We start from the raw sequence: 19,767 nt of genomic DNA on the forward strand, positions 1-19,767 counted from the left end.
AACATAGTCTGAGGAAAAAATATCAAGTCACCTGACTCCCAGTCACTACACTATAAAGCCACTTACCAAAGAGAGTGTCTCTTCATACCAAATTTTTTAATATTAATTTGCTACACAGTGTCATTCGATAGTTGGAATTTGCATAATTATCTTCTTTCTTGTTTTATAGGACATGGTCTTTTCAAAGAAAAATCTCCCTCCAGGAATAAATTCCATTCAAGTATTTTTATGTGACCAACTCTTCTTTTTGGTTTTAAACCACTCTTTTTCCATAAAGATAATACTATTTTCAATTAACTTATTCTCATAAACTACATTTAGGATGCAGCACACTAATTTTAAAAGAGGCCAGATGGTAAAATGTTCAAAACGTTTTTGATAAAATGACAAAACACCACACAATTCCACCACTCTAATTTAACTATTTTCATTTTCAGACGGCAACCCAATCTTTGTACAGATCCATATATATTTTCTATAGCCATAATTCTACATACATAGTTTTACATTTATCAGGCCTGATAATGATTATCTTTAATCACTACACAATAGTCTGTCAAACTGATATATCATCATATTCTTAACCATGCAGTTCTTATAGACTATTTTTATTATTTCCAATTTTTATTGGTAATGGTAAATTGCATATAGCATTTGTCTTCTGTTGAATGATTTCCTAAAGATAAATTCTCAGGATTACTAGTTAATTCAAAGCCCTTATTGTTTTTTTTCCTTCAAGGTAATCTATACAGTTAAAAAAAGAATTTAAAAATCACCATTGCATAATTTAAAATCATTTATCAATTCAAAAGAATAATTTAGAACCATAAGTATACAGACAATGTTAACATATAGAGATGTGACTATTAAGTCAGTAGAGCCAACATTTACCAACTAAGCCTATACAAATGCATGGATATACACTGGTAAAGTTCAGGAAATGATCTAAGGTAATATAAAGACATTTTTCAAAGGTATAAAGTTTTCTATACGCTTATTTCTACAATAAAAACTAAATTTAAAAAATTTACTGCCATGATTAATGAATAAACAACTTTCTCACATGTTGAAACAAAAATAAGTCACACATGTTGATATGACTGCCAGCTTGTAACCAAATTAATAATATAAGTATGCTTAAGGATTTCTCACCGGGATCTCCACCATCTCTTTTACCCTCGTTCCTGGGTCTTTCATGAGGTGTTGTTGGAAAGAGAAGAGCTGTATCCCATCTATGTCTTTCTTCGTTATCTGACTTATCTGAAGAACTCTGACTACTGAAACCACTAAAACGCAGATGATATTTTACCTAGAATGAACAATAGAAAACAAACAACATTTTAAACCAATGAACACTAAAAAGCAAATGTTAGCAGTGAAAGGAAAATAAAATACAAAGTTAAAAATTGTGTTTTGAGGGCAGAGTGAGCAAGTCAGGATCTTAAATGATGAGAAATGACAGTATCACTGGCACAAGACACAAGTAGTGAGCCTCATGTGTTGGAATCACAGTCAAACAATCACAGTTTGAAATCGACTAAACTTATATCCGTCCTCTTTCACTGTCATGGCATTTTGCCTCTGAGCTTCAAAGGCACAACAGTGGTACCTTGATCATTATGAATGTATTTTTCTACTCCCACAACTATCCTGCCTACTGAGAGAAACATCAAAAAGTTCTATTAATTTTCTTTCCCATTATGTTAGCCAATTATGGTAGAGTAAAATTATCTCCCTCTTCAAAAAGTAAATGACGTATGATCCAGTTATGCCACTCTGGGCATTTATCTGAAGAACATGAAAGCACTAATTCAAAAAGCTATATGCACCCTTATGTTCACTGCAGCATTATTCACAATAGCCAAGACTTGGAAGCAACCTAAGTGCCCAGCAACAGATGAATGGATAAAGATATGGTATATATATACAACAGAATACTACTCAGCCTTAAAAAAAGATGAAATCTTGCCATTTTTGACAACAGGGATGGAACTTGAAGGTCTTACGCTAAGTGAAATAAGTCAGACAGAGAAAGACAATTACCATATGACTTCACTCCTATGTGGAAGATAAATAAACAAACACATAGATACAAAGAACAGATTGGTGGTTACCAGAGGGGAAGAAGCTGAGGGGAGGGAGGGAGGTAAAGGGGCACATGTGTATGGTGACAGATGGCAACTAGACTTTTGGTGGTGAACACAATGCAGTCTACAGAGTAGTTGAAATATAATGATGTACACCTGAAATTTATATAATGTTATAAACCAATGTGACCTCAATAAAAAAAAAGTGAAGGACACATAAGGAAAAAACCCAGATACAGCAAGAATAGGGGTGATAAAATTTAAATGTGGAATGTTGAATATTTTAAGTATTAAATGAAAAGATAATGATATATCCAGAGAGCTGAGTAAACTCTAGAGTAAGTTATGGTAGGCCTGAGTAGCTTAACAAGACAAGAGATGACAGTTGCCACAGGTCAATAGAAGCAGAGCAGAGAAATCAGTAAGATGAGAAGGAGCAGGCAAGTGCACTAAGTCTAGGTAAACATTCACATGATTCAGTAATTTAAAAACAAAGTTTTGAGTAGCTACAGCATGCTTAAATGTTACTAATACACAATCCTTGACCTCAAGGAACTCACAAGGTGTTAAGGGAGCAAAGAAGAGAGGAGAGACTTTGTATAGGTAGTCACAGCAAGAGTTTTACAGAATTAATAAGAGTTACTCAAGAAAAAGAGGGACAGGGAGAGCATCAAAAGGAGAAAGGATAACATGATCAAAGGCAGAGAAGCAAGAGATAACACAGTACAGTCATGTACTGTATAATGGCATTTCAGTTAACGACGGACCACATATATGACAATGGTCCCACAAGATTAGTACCATATAGCCTAGGTGTGTAGTAGGCTATACCATCCAGGTTTGTGTAAGTACATTCTATGACATTTGCACAGCAACAAAATCACCTAATGACGCATTTCTCAGAACACAGCCCCATAGTTAAGTGACATATGACCGTACATGCAAAGAACTATGACTGGTTCAATACAGGCATACCTCAGAGATATTTCGGGTTCAGTTCTAGACGACTGCAATAAATCAAATATCACAAATAGAGTCACAAGAGTTTTTTGGTTTTCCAGTGCATATAAAAGTTATGTTTACACTATACTGTAGTCTACCAAGTGTGCAATAGCATTACATCTAAAAAAACAATGTTCATAATTAAAAAATACTTTATTGCTAAAAAATGCTAACCATAATCTGAGCCCTCAGCAAGTCATGATCTTTTCGCTGGTGGAGGGTCTTGTAAAACACACAATATCACAATAAAATGAGGTATGTCTGTATTGCTACAGCATAAATTTCAAAGAAAGAATTCAAAGTGAGGCTGGAGAGGTGCAGAAGACAGCTTGCTGATAGCCTTGTATCCCATGCAAAGAACCTTCTGTAGTCAATGGAGAACCCCTGAAGTCTTTTATGCAGCACAGTGACTTGATCTTTTCTGTGTTCTTAATAGATCACTGTGGCACAGCCGGCCCTCTGTGTCCGTGGGTTCTGCATCTGTAGATTGCAACTAACTGGGATCAAAAGGCCCATGATGGTTGCGCCGACTGAACATGTACAGACTCTTTTTCTTGTCATTATTCCCTAAACAATGCAGTATAACAAATATTTACATAGCATTTACATTGTATTAGGTATTATAAGTAATCCAGATATGATTTAAAGTATACGGGAGGTTGTGCATAAGTTATATGCAAATACTACACCATTTTTTTTAAGGAACTTGAGCATCCATGGATGTTGGTATCCACGGGGATCCTGGAATCAATCTCCCATGGATACCAAGGGACGACTGTGCCTATGTGGATAGATAAGTCTTGCCAAGGAAAATCAGCTAAGCTACAGAAGAGGAGCGGTGGGTTGAGTAGGTTTAGACTGTCCATTAAGTCAGAAAACAGATAAGGAATTTTGTTTGGTTAATGGTGGAAAAAGAGAACAGGTACCTGGGCAAATAACTTGGGAAAAAATTTGTCAGGAATCCATTCCAAATGCTGGACACAGTGAATTGACAACAGAAATGAAGCTTGTAACTGCACCAAAGTTATTTGATATCTGAGCCAGAGGCTCTATGTATACCAATGAACCTATATCAGCAACAGCATATACTTTTGAGGTAGTAATTAGCGTAAAGTAGGCACATACGGAAAGAATGAGGAGGAGACTGGACAGAAAAAAAGAATATCCACTGTCTGCCAGTGATTTTCCTTTCTCTTCCCTTCCTTCCATTGGCAAACACTTGTATCCTAAATGCAGGATTTGGCTCTACGTATAGATACTACAGTTTGATCATTTCCTCAACCCCAGGCAGCAGATGTCTATAACGTCTGGTAAAGAGACACATCAAGTTACCAAGTTCAAAACACTGTCCGTTTCTCCCCTCCATGGGGTATGTTATCAGTCTTCCTCAGTGTCTACAGATGTCCTAATTCTGATGCAACCTGGCTGAGCCTAAGAGCTGTTACTAGAGATTTAGAAGAGAAATGACATAATTCACTCAAAAGAAAGAAGTCTTTCATGTTGGAATCTCTGCTAATGTATATGGATATGCTTTTTTTTTAAAAGATCAAACTTCAATATTTCAAGGATATCCAAATGAGTTATAGGTGGGGATACAGAAGGTTCCATTCATGCCACCACAGTGAGAATAGAGAATTCTAAAAGTTAAAGCAATTACCTCTTTGGATACATAAAAACAATACATTAAACCATGACACAAAGTGCAAAAAAGGAGGCATTCAGCAGAGCACAAACAAGCAGCAAGTTTACTGTCCTAACAAGAGGGTACAGAAACTCCTGGAGTTTATAGCCCCAGGAAATATGCTGCCTCAGCCAAAAAGAGGTCCAGACATGGGTTGGGTTTTGTGTCTGTGTGTGTGTGTGTTTTTTTAACTTTCACAAGTTAAAAAAAAGAACAGCTTTATTATGAACTTGACTACACATACAAAGTTAGAATGGCACTTACACTTAAAATTAACTCATTAAAAAGTTTAAATATCATATTATAGATATGCACTATCTGAAATTCCAGACGGTATTTAAACAGGTAACAGATATTGCTACCCATCTTTTTTACCTAGCTATACCACCATTTGCAAGACTGGAAGTATCTGACTGCCCAGGTAAATTGGCAAAGTGAATATCCTTACTAAAGTTCTTATTACTCCATTTTCTGACTGTAAGACCATAGGGTAGCAGATACAGTTTTCTCTTCATTACTATAACGTAATGGTTAAAAGCACAGGTGTTAAAATAAGTTGGAGCTGCACTCAAATCCTTGCTCTGTTATATACTAGCAGTTATGATCTTGGGCAAGTCATAATTTTTCCCATTCATAAAATGGGGATGTTACCTATACTCATTAAATCCCAAAAACCTAAAAGTATAATTATGAAGTCTTTAGTAAAATCTTCTCACCTTAAGTGGCAAAGGGTCATTGCTGTTTTTGAAGTCATGATCAAATACAATAGCAGCCAGCACACGAACAGACTTCTCTCCAAACTTAACGTAATTCTCAAATTCTGCTTCTGAGGAAAAGCCTCGAACTGTAGAAAGAAAAATCTAAGTCATCACATAAATGCAAAATGTCTCGTTATTATTCTTATCTGTACCATGAATACAATAATCCTATCATAATATTGCAAATTTTAGAACACTATTACTTAAACAGTGACATTACAGGTGACCTAATGGATATTTGGGGTGCATAAAAATTCTTGTGTATTATAAAATTGTATCACATTATGAATAATATTTAAACATTACTATAACTATATATTAAGGTAAACCAGGACGGGGGTTTCAATTTCAAACCAGGACAACTTTCAATTGTGTTTTGAAATCTAATGATTTTTTTTTTAATTTGAAGGGAAATGAAAAGTGACAAAATTACTTCTGTGGAAAGTATGATATTTCACAAAATAACCTTAAGTTGTAAGAATAAAGCTACTTTACATTTACAATTACTTTTCTCATTCACAAATTAATCTGTATCAAATTTGGAACTACACACTCACAAAAACACACACACACAACCACACACATACAGGTAACAAATGAATAAAGTTTTTTCTTAGGTATTAAAATATTTCTAATGTAAGCAGGATATTAAAGTCTTCAATAGCTTCTATATAAGGAAACATAATCACTGAGAGAAGTAAATAAGACTTTTTAAATGGAGTTATCCACCATGTTCAAGGAGTTAAATTCATACTGTAAAGATGTCTTTTCTGTAAAAATTGACATATAGAGTCAATGCAATTCTAATAAAAATCCAAACAGAATTTTTATGAAAATTTACAAGCTGATTCTAAAATTTATATAGAAATACAATGGGTAAGCAACAAGGTGGGAAGGCTTCCTTTACAGGTATCAGAACATGATAAAACTATAGTAATTAAGATAGCATCAGACTGACACAAGGATATACAAAGAGAACAATGGAAAATAATAAAGAAATATGTATTATTCATGAATATATATGTATTCATAAATACCTTCATGAATATATGGACAATTGATTTATGATAAAAATAATACAGAATAGTAGGGAAAGAGTGAACTTTTCCATAAATAGTAAAAAGTCAAATGAATATATATATGGGAATAAATGAAACCTCACACCATTAAAGAAAACCGATTCCTGATGGACTGTAGATATGCATGTAAAACACAAAACAAAAAAGCCCCCCAAAAGATAATGGAGGAGAACATCTTCATGATTCTGGGGTAGGGAAAGTTTTCCAAACAGAACACAAAGAACTGTAAACACAAAGGAAAAGAGTGATAAATTAGGGCTTTACTAAAATTAAGAACTGCTATTCTTCAAAAGATACCAGTGGGGCTGGCCCCACAGCATAGTGGTTAAGTTTGGCATGCTCCACTTCAGCGGCCCAGATTCACAGGTTCAGATCCTGGGTGAAGACCTACACCACTTGTCAGCCATGCTGTGGCAGTGACCCACATATAAAGTGGAGAAAGATAGGCACAGATGTTAGCTCAAGGCTAATCTTCCTCAGCAAAAAAAAAAAAAAAAGATACCACTAAGAGTGAAAAGGCAAGACACAGACTAGGAGAACTGATATGTAATGTCTATAATCAACAAATAAATATAGAAATAACTCCTACAAGTCAATAAGAAAAAGTAGTCAATCCACTATAAAATGCACAAAATATCTGAACAGGCTTACCACAAAAAAGGATTTCCAAAAGGCCAAGAAAGATATGAAAATGTGTTCAATGAGATTAGTAATCAGAGAAATGCAAATTAACACCACAATGATTCCACTGCACACTCATGAAAATGGTTAAAATTTTGTAAAGTTATATCAATATTTTTATTCACTAAATGCAAATATTCATTAAAATTCTCCTTTTCTATATTGGCAAAAACATATGACCTTTAGCTAAAATTTTAAGTGATTAATGCTGTCTTCTCTATATCTGCCTTTTAATAAAGTCCAGTGAACTGGTTCCTTCATATTTATAACCTGATGATACAAAGGCAGGAGTTTTCTTCCAGTTTCAAACACATGCTAGACTGAGCTAAGATAAACTCCCTTTGCTTCAAACTCATAGAAATGCTGGGAGTGATGTGAGCATCACAGCAGTGTGAGTCATTCCTTTTTTTTTCTCCCCTTCGATTTACAACTAGTCAGACATCCATAACCAAACAAAAGTGCCACTACACAGCACACCAGGACAACTGAGAGACCTAGCCATCTGTGCCCCCAAAAGTGGGTGGATTGGACTATGGAGGAGGCAGCGGAGCCAGGGAAGTGGTGGTAGAGGCTAGTGGCAGCAGGAGCTGGCAATGGCAGGAGCCAGCAGTGGGCCAGCAAGACCATATGGCAGAGAAAATGGAGGGTGAAGGAGGTGAGTGGGAGTCTGCCTGGCCACATGTGCTGCAGTTGGAGAGACCCAGTGCTCTCTTTAAAGAGAGACCACAGTGACTGGGGGGAGGGAAAAGAAAGGGAAGAAGGTAGACAAAGAAAACCATAGGAACCTTTTTCTCTCCAACAGGTTTTTTGTGTGTGTGCATGCTCCCAACCTGAGTGGCGAGTAATCTCTGGTAAGACAAACCAAAAACTTGTGCTATAGCACCATATTTTGGAAAACAAAAGAAAGCTCCTAATTACCAATGTGTTGAACTGTTAGAATCAAAGTAAACAAAGGCTTACCTAAATAATAAAGGCGTTTGCTATTTCAAATGCAGCAGCAGAGGCATTTTTCATCAAACACTATGAGAAATCACAGTATCACAAAAAGAAAATGACAATTCTCCAGCAACTGAACCCAAAGACACAGAATTGCTATCTAATTGATAAAGAATTCAAAATAGCTGTTATGAAGAAATTTATCAAGCTACAAGAAAACTCAGAAAGACAATACAATGATCTCAAGAATAAAATTAATGAACAGAAGGAGTACATTACCAAAGAGATGGAAATTCTGAAAAAAGAACCAAAAAGAAACTATGGAGCCGAAGAACTCAATAAACAAAATGAAGGATGCACCAGAAAGCATTGGAAATAGAGCAAATTAGATGGAACAGAGAATAAATGAGCTTGAAGATAGAAATTTAAAAATCATTCAGGTGAAAGAGGAGAGAGAACTAAGATTTTCTAAAAGTGAATAAACCCTACAAAAACTGTCAGACTCCATTAAACAAGCCAACATAAGATTAATAGGTATACCAGAAGGAGAAGAGAGGGAGAAGCAAGCAGAGGACTTATTTAAAGAAATAATAGCTGAGAACCTCCCAAGCCTGGGGAAGGAACTGGATACACAATGGAAACCAACAGAACACCTTATTATCTCAACGTGAAAAGACCTTCTCTGAGACACATTATATTAAAACTGTCTAAAGTCAGTGATAAAAAAAGAATTTGAAAGGCAGCCAGGGCAAAAAACAAAGTAACTTACAAAGGAACCCCCTTTATGCTATCAGCAGATTTCTCAGCAGAAACTCTACAGGCCAGGAAAGAGTAGAATGACATAATCAAAGTATTGAAAGATAAAAATTGCCCACCAAGAATACTCTATCAGGCAAAGTTATCCTTCAGATGTGAAGGAGAAATACAGGCTTTCCCAGACAAACAAAAGCTGAGGGAGTTCACTGTCGCAAGACTTGCCTTACAAGAAATGTTAAAAGGAGCTCTTCAAGCTGAAACAAAAAGATGAAAGTACACAAAATTCTGATTAAAGTGATGAATAGACAACTAGAATTAGAAAACTGCAACTCTTTTGTAGAATAGTATATTAAACAATTAATTATAGTATAAAGGCTAAAGGAAAAGAGCATTAAAAATAACTATAACTACTACAACTTACTAATCAAATCAGAGCATAAAAAAAGATAATTTGAGATATCAAAAATATAAAATGGAAAGAGTAAAAGGATGGAACCCTTACAGGCAAAAGAAGATAATTTGCTATCAGCAGAAAAAGGACTTTATGTGAACCTCATGGTAACCATAAAGCAAAAATCTAGAGCAGAGACATGAAACATAAAACAGGGGAGACTGAGCACATAACCATGGAAAACCACCAACTTACAACGTAGACAAAAACAGAAGGAAAAAGAAACAATGGAAAGAGAAAATAACCAGAAGACAAAAGATAAAATGGCAGTAGTAAATCCTTATATATCAATAATCCCCCTAAATGTGAATGGATTGAACTCATCAGTGAAAAGGCACAGAGTGGCTGGATGGATGAAAAAACAAGACTCAACTATATGCTGCTTACAGAAGACTCATTTCAGTTCTAAAGACACACATAGGCTCAAAGTGAAAGAATGGAAGGTGATATTCCAAGCCAATAGAGACCAAAAGAAAGCAGGTGTAGCCATATTTGTATCAGACAAAATGGACTTCAAGCCAAAAAGGGTAACAAGAGACAAAAAAGGTCATTATATAACGATAAAGCAGTCAGTACATCAAGAAGATATAACAATAATAAATATATATGTTCTCAACACCAAGCAGCAAAATATATTAAGCAAACACTAACAGATCTTAAGGGAGAAATAGACAATAATACAATAATAGTAGGGGAATTCAATACCCCACTATCAGCAATGGATACATCATTTAGACAGAAAATCAACAAGGAAACATTGGAATTGAAACACACTTTGGAATAAATGGACTTAGGCAGAACATTCTAGGACTTACAGAGAACATTCCGTCCAACCGCAGCAGAATACACATTCTTCTCAAGTGCACACAGAACATTCTCCAGGATAGATCATATGACAGGCCGCAAAACAAATCTTACCAAATTTAAGAAGATTGAATCATACCAACTAACTTCTCTGACTACAATGGTATGAAATTAGAAATCAACAACACAAGGAAAGTGAGTAGATCTACAAATATGTAGAAACTAAACAACACACTTCTAAACAACCAATGGGTCAAAGAAGAAATCAAAAGGGAAATAAAAAATTATCTTGAAACAAATGAAAATGAAAATACAACATATCAAATTTTGTGCAATGCAACAAAAGCAGTTCTGAGAGGAATTTTCTAGCAATAAATGCATACATTAAGAAATTAGAAAAATCTAAAATAAACAACCTAACTTTTCACCTTAAGGAACCAGAAAAAGAGGAACAAACTAAGCCCAACGTTATCAGAAGGAAGGAAGTAATAAAGATCAGAGCAGAAATAAAACAGAAAACAGAAAAACAATAGAAAGGATTAATGACACTAAGATCTAGTTCCTTGAAAAGATAAGCAAAATTGACAAATCTTTTGCTAGACTAAGAAAAAAGAAAGAAGACCTAAATAAAATTAGAAATGAAAGAGGAGACATTACAACAGATACTACAGAAACACAAAGAATCATAAGAGACTACTATGAGCAATTATATGCCAACAAGTTAGCAAATAATAACCTAGAAGAAATGGGTACATTTCTATAAATATACAACCTACAAGACTGAATCAGGAAAAAATAAAAAATCTGAAAAGACCAATCTCTTGAATGAGTCAAGAAAATGAATCAGTAATCAAAAAAACCCCAACCCAGAAAACTACAGGACCAGATGACTTCACTGGTGACTCCTATCAAACATTTAAAGAAGAATTAACACCAATCCTCCTCTTCCAAAATATCAAGGAGGTAACACTTCCAAACTCATCTATGAAGCCAGCATTACCTTGATACCAAAAACCAGATAAGGATACCACAAGAAAAGAAAACTATAGACCAATATCCCTGATGAAAATAGAAGCAAAAATTCTCAACAAAATATTAGCAAACCAAATTCAAGAACACATTAAAAGGATTATACACCATGACCAAGTGGGATTTATCCCTGAGATGCAATGATGGTTCAACATATGCAAATCAATAAACGTAATTCATCACATCAATAAAACAAAAGATAAAAATCACATGATCATCTCAATAGATGCAGAAAAAGCATTTGACAAAATACAACATACTTTCATGATAAAAACCCTTAACAGATTGAGAATAAAAGGAACATACCTCAACATAATAAAGGCCATATATGACAAATACACAGAAGACACTATATTTAATGGAGAAAAATTGAAAATGTTTCCGCTAAGATCAGGAAGAAGACAAGGATGCCCACCCCTCATATTCAATATAGTACTTGAAGTCCTAGCTATAGCAACTAGACAAGACAAAGAAAAAAAAAGTATCCAATTCAGAAAGGAAGAAGTAAAATTGTTGCTATTCGCTGATATGGTCTTACAGATAGAAAATGGTAAAGAATCAATCAAAAAACTGTTGAAATTAATCAATGATTTCAGTAAAGTGGCAGGACACAAAATTAACAAACAGAAATCAGTTGCATTCCTTTACACTGATGACGAAGCATCGGAAAGAGAAATAAAACTATCCCATTCACAATAGCATCAAAAACAATAAAATACTTAGGAATAAATTTAACCAAGGAAATGAAAGATCTGTACAATAAAAACTATAAGACTTTGCTGAAAGAAATTGAAGAAGATACAAACAAATAGAAAGACATCTCAGATCATGGACTGGAAGAATTACTATTATTAAAATGGCCGTACTACCCAAAGCCATCTACAGATTCAATGCAATCTCCATCAAAATACCAAAGGCATTCTTCACAGAAATAGAAGAGAAACAATCCTAGAATGTATGTGGAACCAAAAAGACTCTGAATAGCCAAAGCAATCTTGAGAAAAAAGACCAAAGCCAGAGGTATCACACTTCCTGATTTCAAACAATACTACAAAGCCATAGTAATAAAAACAGTATGGTACTGGCACAAAAATAGACACATAGACTGATGGAACAGAATAGAAAGCCCAGAATTAAATCCTGGAATATACAGTCGACTAATATTCGACAAGGAAGTCAACAACACCGAACGGGGAAAGGAGAGTCTCTTCAACAAACAGTGCTGAGAAAACTGGAGAAACACATGCAGAACAATGCAATTGGACTCCTATCTCACACCACTAACAAAAATTAACTCGAAATGGATGAAAGACTTAAACATAAGACCTGATACCATAAAACTCCTAGAAGGAAATATAGGGAAAAAGCTCACTGATAATGGTCTTCGCAATTTTTTTGAACGTGATGCCAAAAGCACAAACAACAAAAGCAAAAATCAACAATCAGCTACATCAAACACAAAAGCTTCTGCACAGCCAGACATTAATTGTTAACAATTAACAATTATTAAAATTGTACAATTAACAAAACGAAAAGACAGCCTACAGAATGGGAGAAAACTTTTGCAAACCATATAACAGATAAAGGGCTAATAGCCAAAAAAAAAAAAAAAGGGCTAATATCCAAAATATATAAATAATTCACACAACTTAATAACAAAAAAATATATGATTTAAAAATGGGCAGAACTAAATAAACATTTTTCCAAAGATGACATCCAAATGGCCAACAGGCATATGAGAAGGTGCCCAACATCACTAATCATCAGGGAAATGCAAATAAAAGCCACAATGAGATATTACCTCACACCTGTTAGAATGGCTATTATAAGGAAGACAAGAGACAACAGGTGCTGGCGAGGATGGGTGCAAAGGGAGCCCTTATACATTGTTGGTGGTAATGTAAATTAGTCCAAGCACTATGGAAAACAAAAAATTAAAAATAGATCTACCATACAATCCAGCAATTTCACTTCTGGGTATATACCCAAAGGAAATGAAAACAGGATTTCAACAAGATACATGCACTTGCACATTTATTGAAGCATTATTCACAACAACAAAGATATGAAAACAACCCAAATGTCCATCAACGGGTGAATGGATAGAAAAGATGTGGTATATATACACAGTGGAATGTTATTCAGCCATGAGAAAGAAGGATCTCCTGTCACTTGCGACAACATGGATGGACCTCGAGCACATTATGCTAAGAGAAATAAGTCAGACAGAGAAAGACAAGTACTGTACGATATCACTTACATATGGAATCTAAAAATTCAAACTTATTAAAAAAAAAGTAAAAGGGTGGTTACCAGGGGATGGGGACTGGGGGAATAAGATTGATGGTGTTTAAGGGTAGAAATTTGTAACAAGCAGTAAATAAGCTGTAGAGATCTAATGTACAGTATAATGAATATAGACAATAATATTGTACTATAAGTATGTATTGTGACAAATATTGCTACAATGGCAATCATATAATAATATATAAATGTAACAAAGTAACATGTACATCATAAATTTACACAATGGTACATGTCAAATTTATCCAATAAATTTAAAAAAAAGAAATGCTGGATACAATATAACACAATACATAGTTAATTTAAAAACATGAAGGGAAGGAGAGAGGAAGGCAAGGAGGGAGATAACTAGGTTCCAGAAAAGAAAAGGAGAGTTCAAGATCTTGTTTCCACTCTCCATATTCTCAAATTCTACACTTTAGAAATAAGCAAATGTCAGTTTTCACTAATGTGAAATTTGCTTTTTTAAAACAATTTAACTGAGATATAATTCACATACTGTACAACTCACTTTTTAAAATATACAATTTAACGGTATTTAGCATATTCACAGATATGTGCAACCATTATCACAGTCAATTTTAGAACATTTTCATTACCTCAAAAAGAAATCCTGTCCCTTTAGCTATCACTCCCCACAATTCCCCCTGGCCCTAAGCAACCACTACTATAATTTCTGTGAAAAAATAATACATAGTATATATTATATATTACCATATTATTTTTTTACAGTAAAAAAGATTTCTAGAGAAATCTCTTGGATATATACCTAAGAGTTGAATTGCTGGGTCACATGATAATGTTATGTTTAATTTTTCAAGGAACTGCCACTGTTTTCCAAAACAGATGGCACCATTTTACACTCCACCAGCAAGGTATGAGGGTTCCACTTTCTCCATATCCTCACCAACACTTGCTATTATCTTTTGATTCAAGACATCCTAGTGGGTGTGAAGTGGTATCTCATTATGGTTTTGATTGGCATTTCCCAGGTGACTAATGATGTTGCACATCTTTTTATGTGCTTATTGGCCATTTGTATATCTTCTTTGGAGAAATATTGACTCAGATCCTTTGCTCATTTTTTACTTGGGTGTTTGTCTTTTTATGATTGAGTTGTAAGAGTTCTTTATATATTCTGGATACAAGTGCCCTTATCAGACACATAATTTGCAAATATTTTCTCCCATTCCATGGGCTGTCTTTTCATTTTCTCAATGCTGTTCTTTGAAGCACAAATGTTTTTAATTTTTAATAAACTCAAATTATCTACTTTTTCCTTTGTTGCTCATGCTTTTGCATCATATCTAAGAATCCTTTGCCAAATCTAAGGTTATGACAATTTACCCTACGTTTTCTTCTAAGAGTTTTATAGCTTTAGCTCTTATATTAAGGTTTTGGTCCATTTTGAATTATTTTTGTATAAGGTAAGGATTCAACTCTATTCTGTTGCATATGGATATCCAGTTTCCTCAGCACCATTGGTTGAAGAGACTGTTCTTTCTCCATTGCTTGGTCTCGGAACTCTTGTTGAAAATCAACTGACTGGAGCTATATGGGTTTATTTCTGGACTCTCAATTCTATTCCATTGATCTATATGTCTAGCCTTGTGCCAGTACCACACTATCTTGATTATGACTGCTTTGCAGTAGGTTTTGAAATTGGGAAATGTGAATACTTCTACTTTGTTCTACTTTTTCAACATTGTTTTGGCTTATTCTGAGTCACTTAAATTTCATATGAATTTTGGAATTAACTTAATTTCTACAAAGAAGTCAACTGGAATTCGAATAGGGATTGCACTGACTCTGAATTTGGACAGCATTTCCATCTTCACAATATTAAGCTCTCTGATCCATGAACACAGAATTTTTTTTCCATTTATTTAGATCTGTAATTTGTTTCAACAACTTTTTGCAGTTTTCAGAAGATAAGTTTTGCACTTCTTTTGGGAAATTTATTCCTAAATATTTTACTCTTTTTTGAAGCTATGGCAAATGGAATTGTTTTCTTAATTTCATTTTTGAATTGTTCATTGCAAGTGTATTACAACTAATTGAAATACAATTAGTTGTTGTATATTGTTCTTGAATCCTCTTCCATCCTTGCTAAACTCACTTGCTAGTTGCAATATTTTTCTAGTGAATTCCTTAGGATCTTCTATGTAAAATATCATGTCATCCGCAAATAGAGATAGTTTTATTTCTTCCTTTCCAATCTGAATGCCTTTTATTCTTTTTCTTGCCTAATTGTCCTGGCTACAATCTCCAGTACAATGATGAATAGAAGTGGTGAGAGTGAACATTCTTGTCTTATTCCTGATCTTAGGGGAAAAGTATGCAGTTTTTCATCATCAAGTATGATGTTAGCTCTGGTTTTGCAAAGATGATCTTTATCAGGTCGAAGAAGTTCCCTTCTATTCATAGTTTGTGAAGTAAAATGACTAAAATTTTAAAAATTGATGTTATCAACAACTGGCATAGATGTGGAACAACGAGACTCTAGTCATCTTCTAAGGGGAATATAAGTTGGTACAACCACTTCCAAGAACTGGCATTATTCACTAATGTTGAACATATGCGTATGTTACAACTCATCAGTTTTACTCCAAGGTATCCCATCAATTCCACTCTCAATAGAAATGTACGTTCCTGTGCACCAAATGACATATACAGGCATATCCACACTAGTATTATACACAATAGATAAAAACAGAAATAACACAAATATTCACCAACATAATAATGGAGAAATAAATTGAGGTACATTCTTATAACGTAAGATGATATGAGCAAAAATGTACTACTGCTATAGCAATAATATGAAGGAATCTCACAATTGTAATAAGAAGTCAGTCCCCCGCCCCAATTCATATAATTCATGAATACCAACTTTTTTTAAAAAAGTAAAATTGGGGCGTGCACAGTGGTGTACTGGTTAAGTTCACGCACTCAGCTTCGGCAGCCCAGAGTTCACGGGTCTGCAGCCCGGGCACAAACCTACATAACACTCATCAAGCCATGCTGTGGCGGTATCCCATATACAAAAAAATAGAGGAAGACTGGCATGGATGTTAGCTCAGGGACAAACTTCCTCAAGCAAAAAGAGGAAGATTGGGAACAGATGTTAGCTTAGGGCCAATATTCCTCACAAGAAAAAAAAAAGTAAAATTAATATATGGGGTTTAGAAGTCAGTATAGGTGTTACTTTGAGGGAAGAGAGAGGAGGTAGTAATTTGTAGGGGGCATGAAAATGGGATGTTGGTTATGTTTCATTTCTAGAGCAGGTCGGTGGCTCCATGAGTGTTTTCACTTAGTGGTAATTCACTAAGTTTATGATTTGTGCTCTTATGTCCATGTTATATATTTATTAAAAAGTAAGTGGCCTTAGGAAGATGTAGAGATACTGGTCAAGAAGCAATTCTGAGTTCAGCAGGTGAGGTGTCCCAGGTTCACAGAGGTGGCTCAGAAGGGGGAAGAATAATATGGCTTAGCCTAGGGCAAAGACCACACCAAAATTTGGACAGAGAGACTTTCCCTTTCTGAGCCACACGATTTTCTTAAACAATTGAACAGGTCCTGAATGATGGAGAAAGCAACAGCAACTGCAACAAAAATTATTTAGCCAGGTGAGTGATAACTGAAAACTTATTCCATTGCAAATAAAATTCATCTGATCTCTAAGCGTTTGAGAGCTTTAAAATGTCATATAAGGTTGTGGATTACAGTAGAATACTGACAGCTACTTTATTCTGAAATTTACTACACATCCTCCAAAAAAAATACAGATCAAAAAGGAGAGGGGAAAAAAACATTCATAACAGACCTACAACATAACTAGGAAACAGAATACCACAAACTTCAAAGTGTAAATAGGAAACTATAGAGCCAACTTCAGCAGAGCCAACTACTGAGCTACACCAGTGAAAGAGGCAGGCATAAGCTTATCAGAGAAGGGTCTAGGGATGAGAGAACACAGATAAAACTACCCCCAAACAGAGAAAGTGACAGAAAAAGGAGAAAATGCCAAGGTATAGCTGTGGACTTGGCATATCAAAACTCTGGATACCGGGGAAATTAAGAGAAAGAGACTTGAAAGCATGTGGAACCTGAGATGCTAGTGTTTGGAAAACACAATTTCTGATGGCGGTGGGGGGAGGGGGGAAATGTAGAAAGGCCACACTTAGAGATTTGATGGCAAAAACAGGCAAAAGAGAAGAAAGAGATGGAAATTAAAGGCTCTCTAGGAAGAAAAGAAAAACACAAAATCAGAAAATACATCAACCTCTGCTCCACCAAAATAAAGAGCTGCATCAATTTTAAAAACTAAGCGTACCTATACAAACAAGAGAGGGTGTTCCAGAACTAAGAAATCTAGTAGGCTAAGCAACACCCTCAACCTCGACTATATACAACTTTTATTGCTGATTCAGAAAAAATAAAACAATAAAAAATGAACAGAATCCCCAGTAGCCAAAGCAATCCTGAGAAAAAAGAACAAAGCTGGAGGCGCCACACTTGCTGATTTCAAATTTTATTACAAAGCTATAATAATCAAAACAGTATGGTACTGGCATAAAAAAGATACATAGATCAATGGAACAGAATCAAGAGCCCAGAAGTAAACCCATGCATACACAGTCAACTAATATTTGACAAGGGAGCCAAGAAAACTCAATAAGGAAAAGACAGCCTTTTCAATAAATGGTGTAAGGAAAACTGGACATTCACATGCAAAAGAATGAAATGGGACTCCTATCTTACACCATTCACAAAAATTAACTCAAAATGGTTAAAGACTTAAATCTAAGACCTAAAACCATAAAACTCCTAGAAAAAAAATAGGGGAAAAAGCTACTTATTGGTCTTGGCAATGATTTTTTTGGACATGACACCTAAAGCACAAGCAACAAAATCAAAAACAAACAAGTAGGACTACATTAAACTGAAAAGCTTCTGCATAGCAAAAGAAATGATCAACAAAATGAAAAGGTAACCTATGGAATGGAAGAAAACATGTGCATCTAATAGGGGGTTAATATCCAAAATATATGAGGAACTCATACAGCCCAACACCAAAAATAATAATAATAATAATCCAATTAAAAAATGGGCAAAAGGACCTGAACAGACATTTTTCCAAAGAAGATATTCAAATGGCCAAGAGGTACATGAAAAGATGTTCAACATCACTAATTATCAGGGAAATGCAAATCAAAACCACAATATGACATCACCTCACACCTGTTAGAAGGACTATTATTGAAAAGACAAGAGATAAGTGCTGGTGAGGATGTGGAGGAAAGAGAACCCTTGCGCACTGTTGGCAGGAATATAAACCTGTAAAGCCACTATGGAAAACAGTATGGAGGTTCCTCAAAAAATTAAAACTAGAACTACCATAAGATCCAGCAATCCCACCTCTGAGAATATATCTGAAGGAAACTAAATCACTATCTCAAAGATATATCTGCACCCCCTTGTTCACTGTAGCATAACTTACAATAGCCAAGACATGGAAACAACCTAAATGTTTGTCAACAGATGAATGGATAAAGAAAATGTGGTACATACATACACAATGGAATGTTATTGAGCCGTAAAAGAGAAGGAAATCCTGCCATTTGCAACAACACGGATGGACCTTGAGGGCATTACACTAAGTGATATAAGCCAGACAGAGAAAGATAAACACTGTATGGTCTCACTTATATGTGGAGTCTAAGAAAAAAGCAAACTCACAGAAACAGAAAACAGGTTGGTTGTTGCTAGAGATGTGGGGCAGAGGGTAAGGGAAATGGGTGAAGGTAGTCAAAAGGTACAAACTTCCAGTTACAAGATAAATAAGTTCTAGGGATGCAATGTACAGCAAGGTGACTATAGTTAACAATACTGTATTGTATATTTAAAGCTGCTAAGAGTGTATATCTTACAAGTTCTCATCACAAAAAAAGAAAAAAAATTTGTAACTGTGAGGTGATAGATGTTAACTAAACTTATTGTGGTAATCATTTTGCAATATATATATATATCAAATCATTATGCTGTACACCTTAAACTTATGCAATGGTATATGTCAATTATATTTCAATCAAACTGGAAAAAAATTTTAATTACAAAAAAGAACCAAAAAAAAACCCCACAAAAGTTGGCTGAATTTCAGAGACTTAAGAAAAAGACAAGAATCATCCTAGAAAT

At 34.8% G+C, this 19,767-nt stretch overlaps 1 protein-coding gene across 1 annotated transcript in view; it reads right to left on the bottom strand.

Moving 5' to 3' along the window:
* LOC101399964 (phospholipid-transporting ATPase ABCA3-like) overlaps positions 1 to 19,767 on the bottom strand; it is a 208,924-nt gene that overhangs the window by 171,701 nt on the left and 17,456 nt on the right. Inside the window, exons 4-5 of the mRNA XM_087417086.1 lie at positions 5,487 to 5,614; positions 1,153 to 1,309 (exon numbers count right to left, since the gene is read on the bottom strand). Of these exons, the coding sequence (XP_087273212.1) occupies positions 1,153 to 1,309; positions 5,487 to 5,614 (285 nt within the window). The remainder of the gene's footprint in view (positions 1 to 1,152; positions 1,310 to 5,486; positions 5,615 to 19,767) is intronic.

Source organism: Ceratotherium simum, chromosome 26 (assembly GCF_057802395.1).
Source record: "Ceratotherium simum simum isolate JZ-2026a chromosome 26, ASM5780239v1, whole genome shotgun sequence".
In the NCBI taxonomy this organism is placed as follows: Eukaryota; Metazoa; Chordata; class Mammalia; order Perissodactyla; family Rhinocerotidae; genus Ceratotherium; species Ceratotherium simum.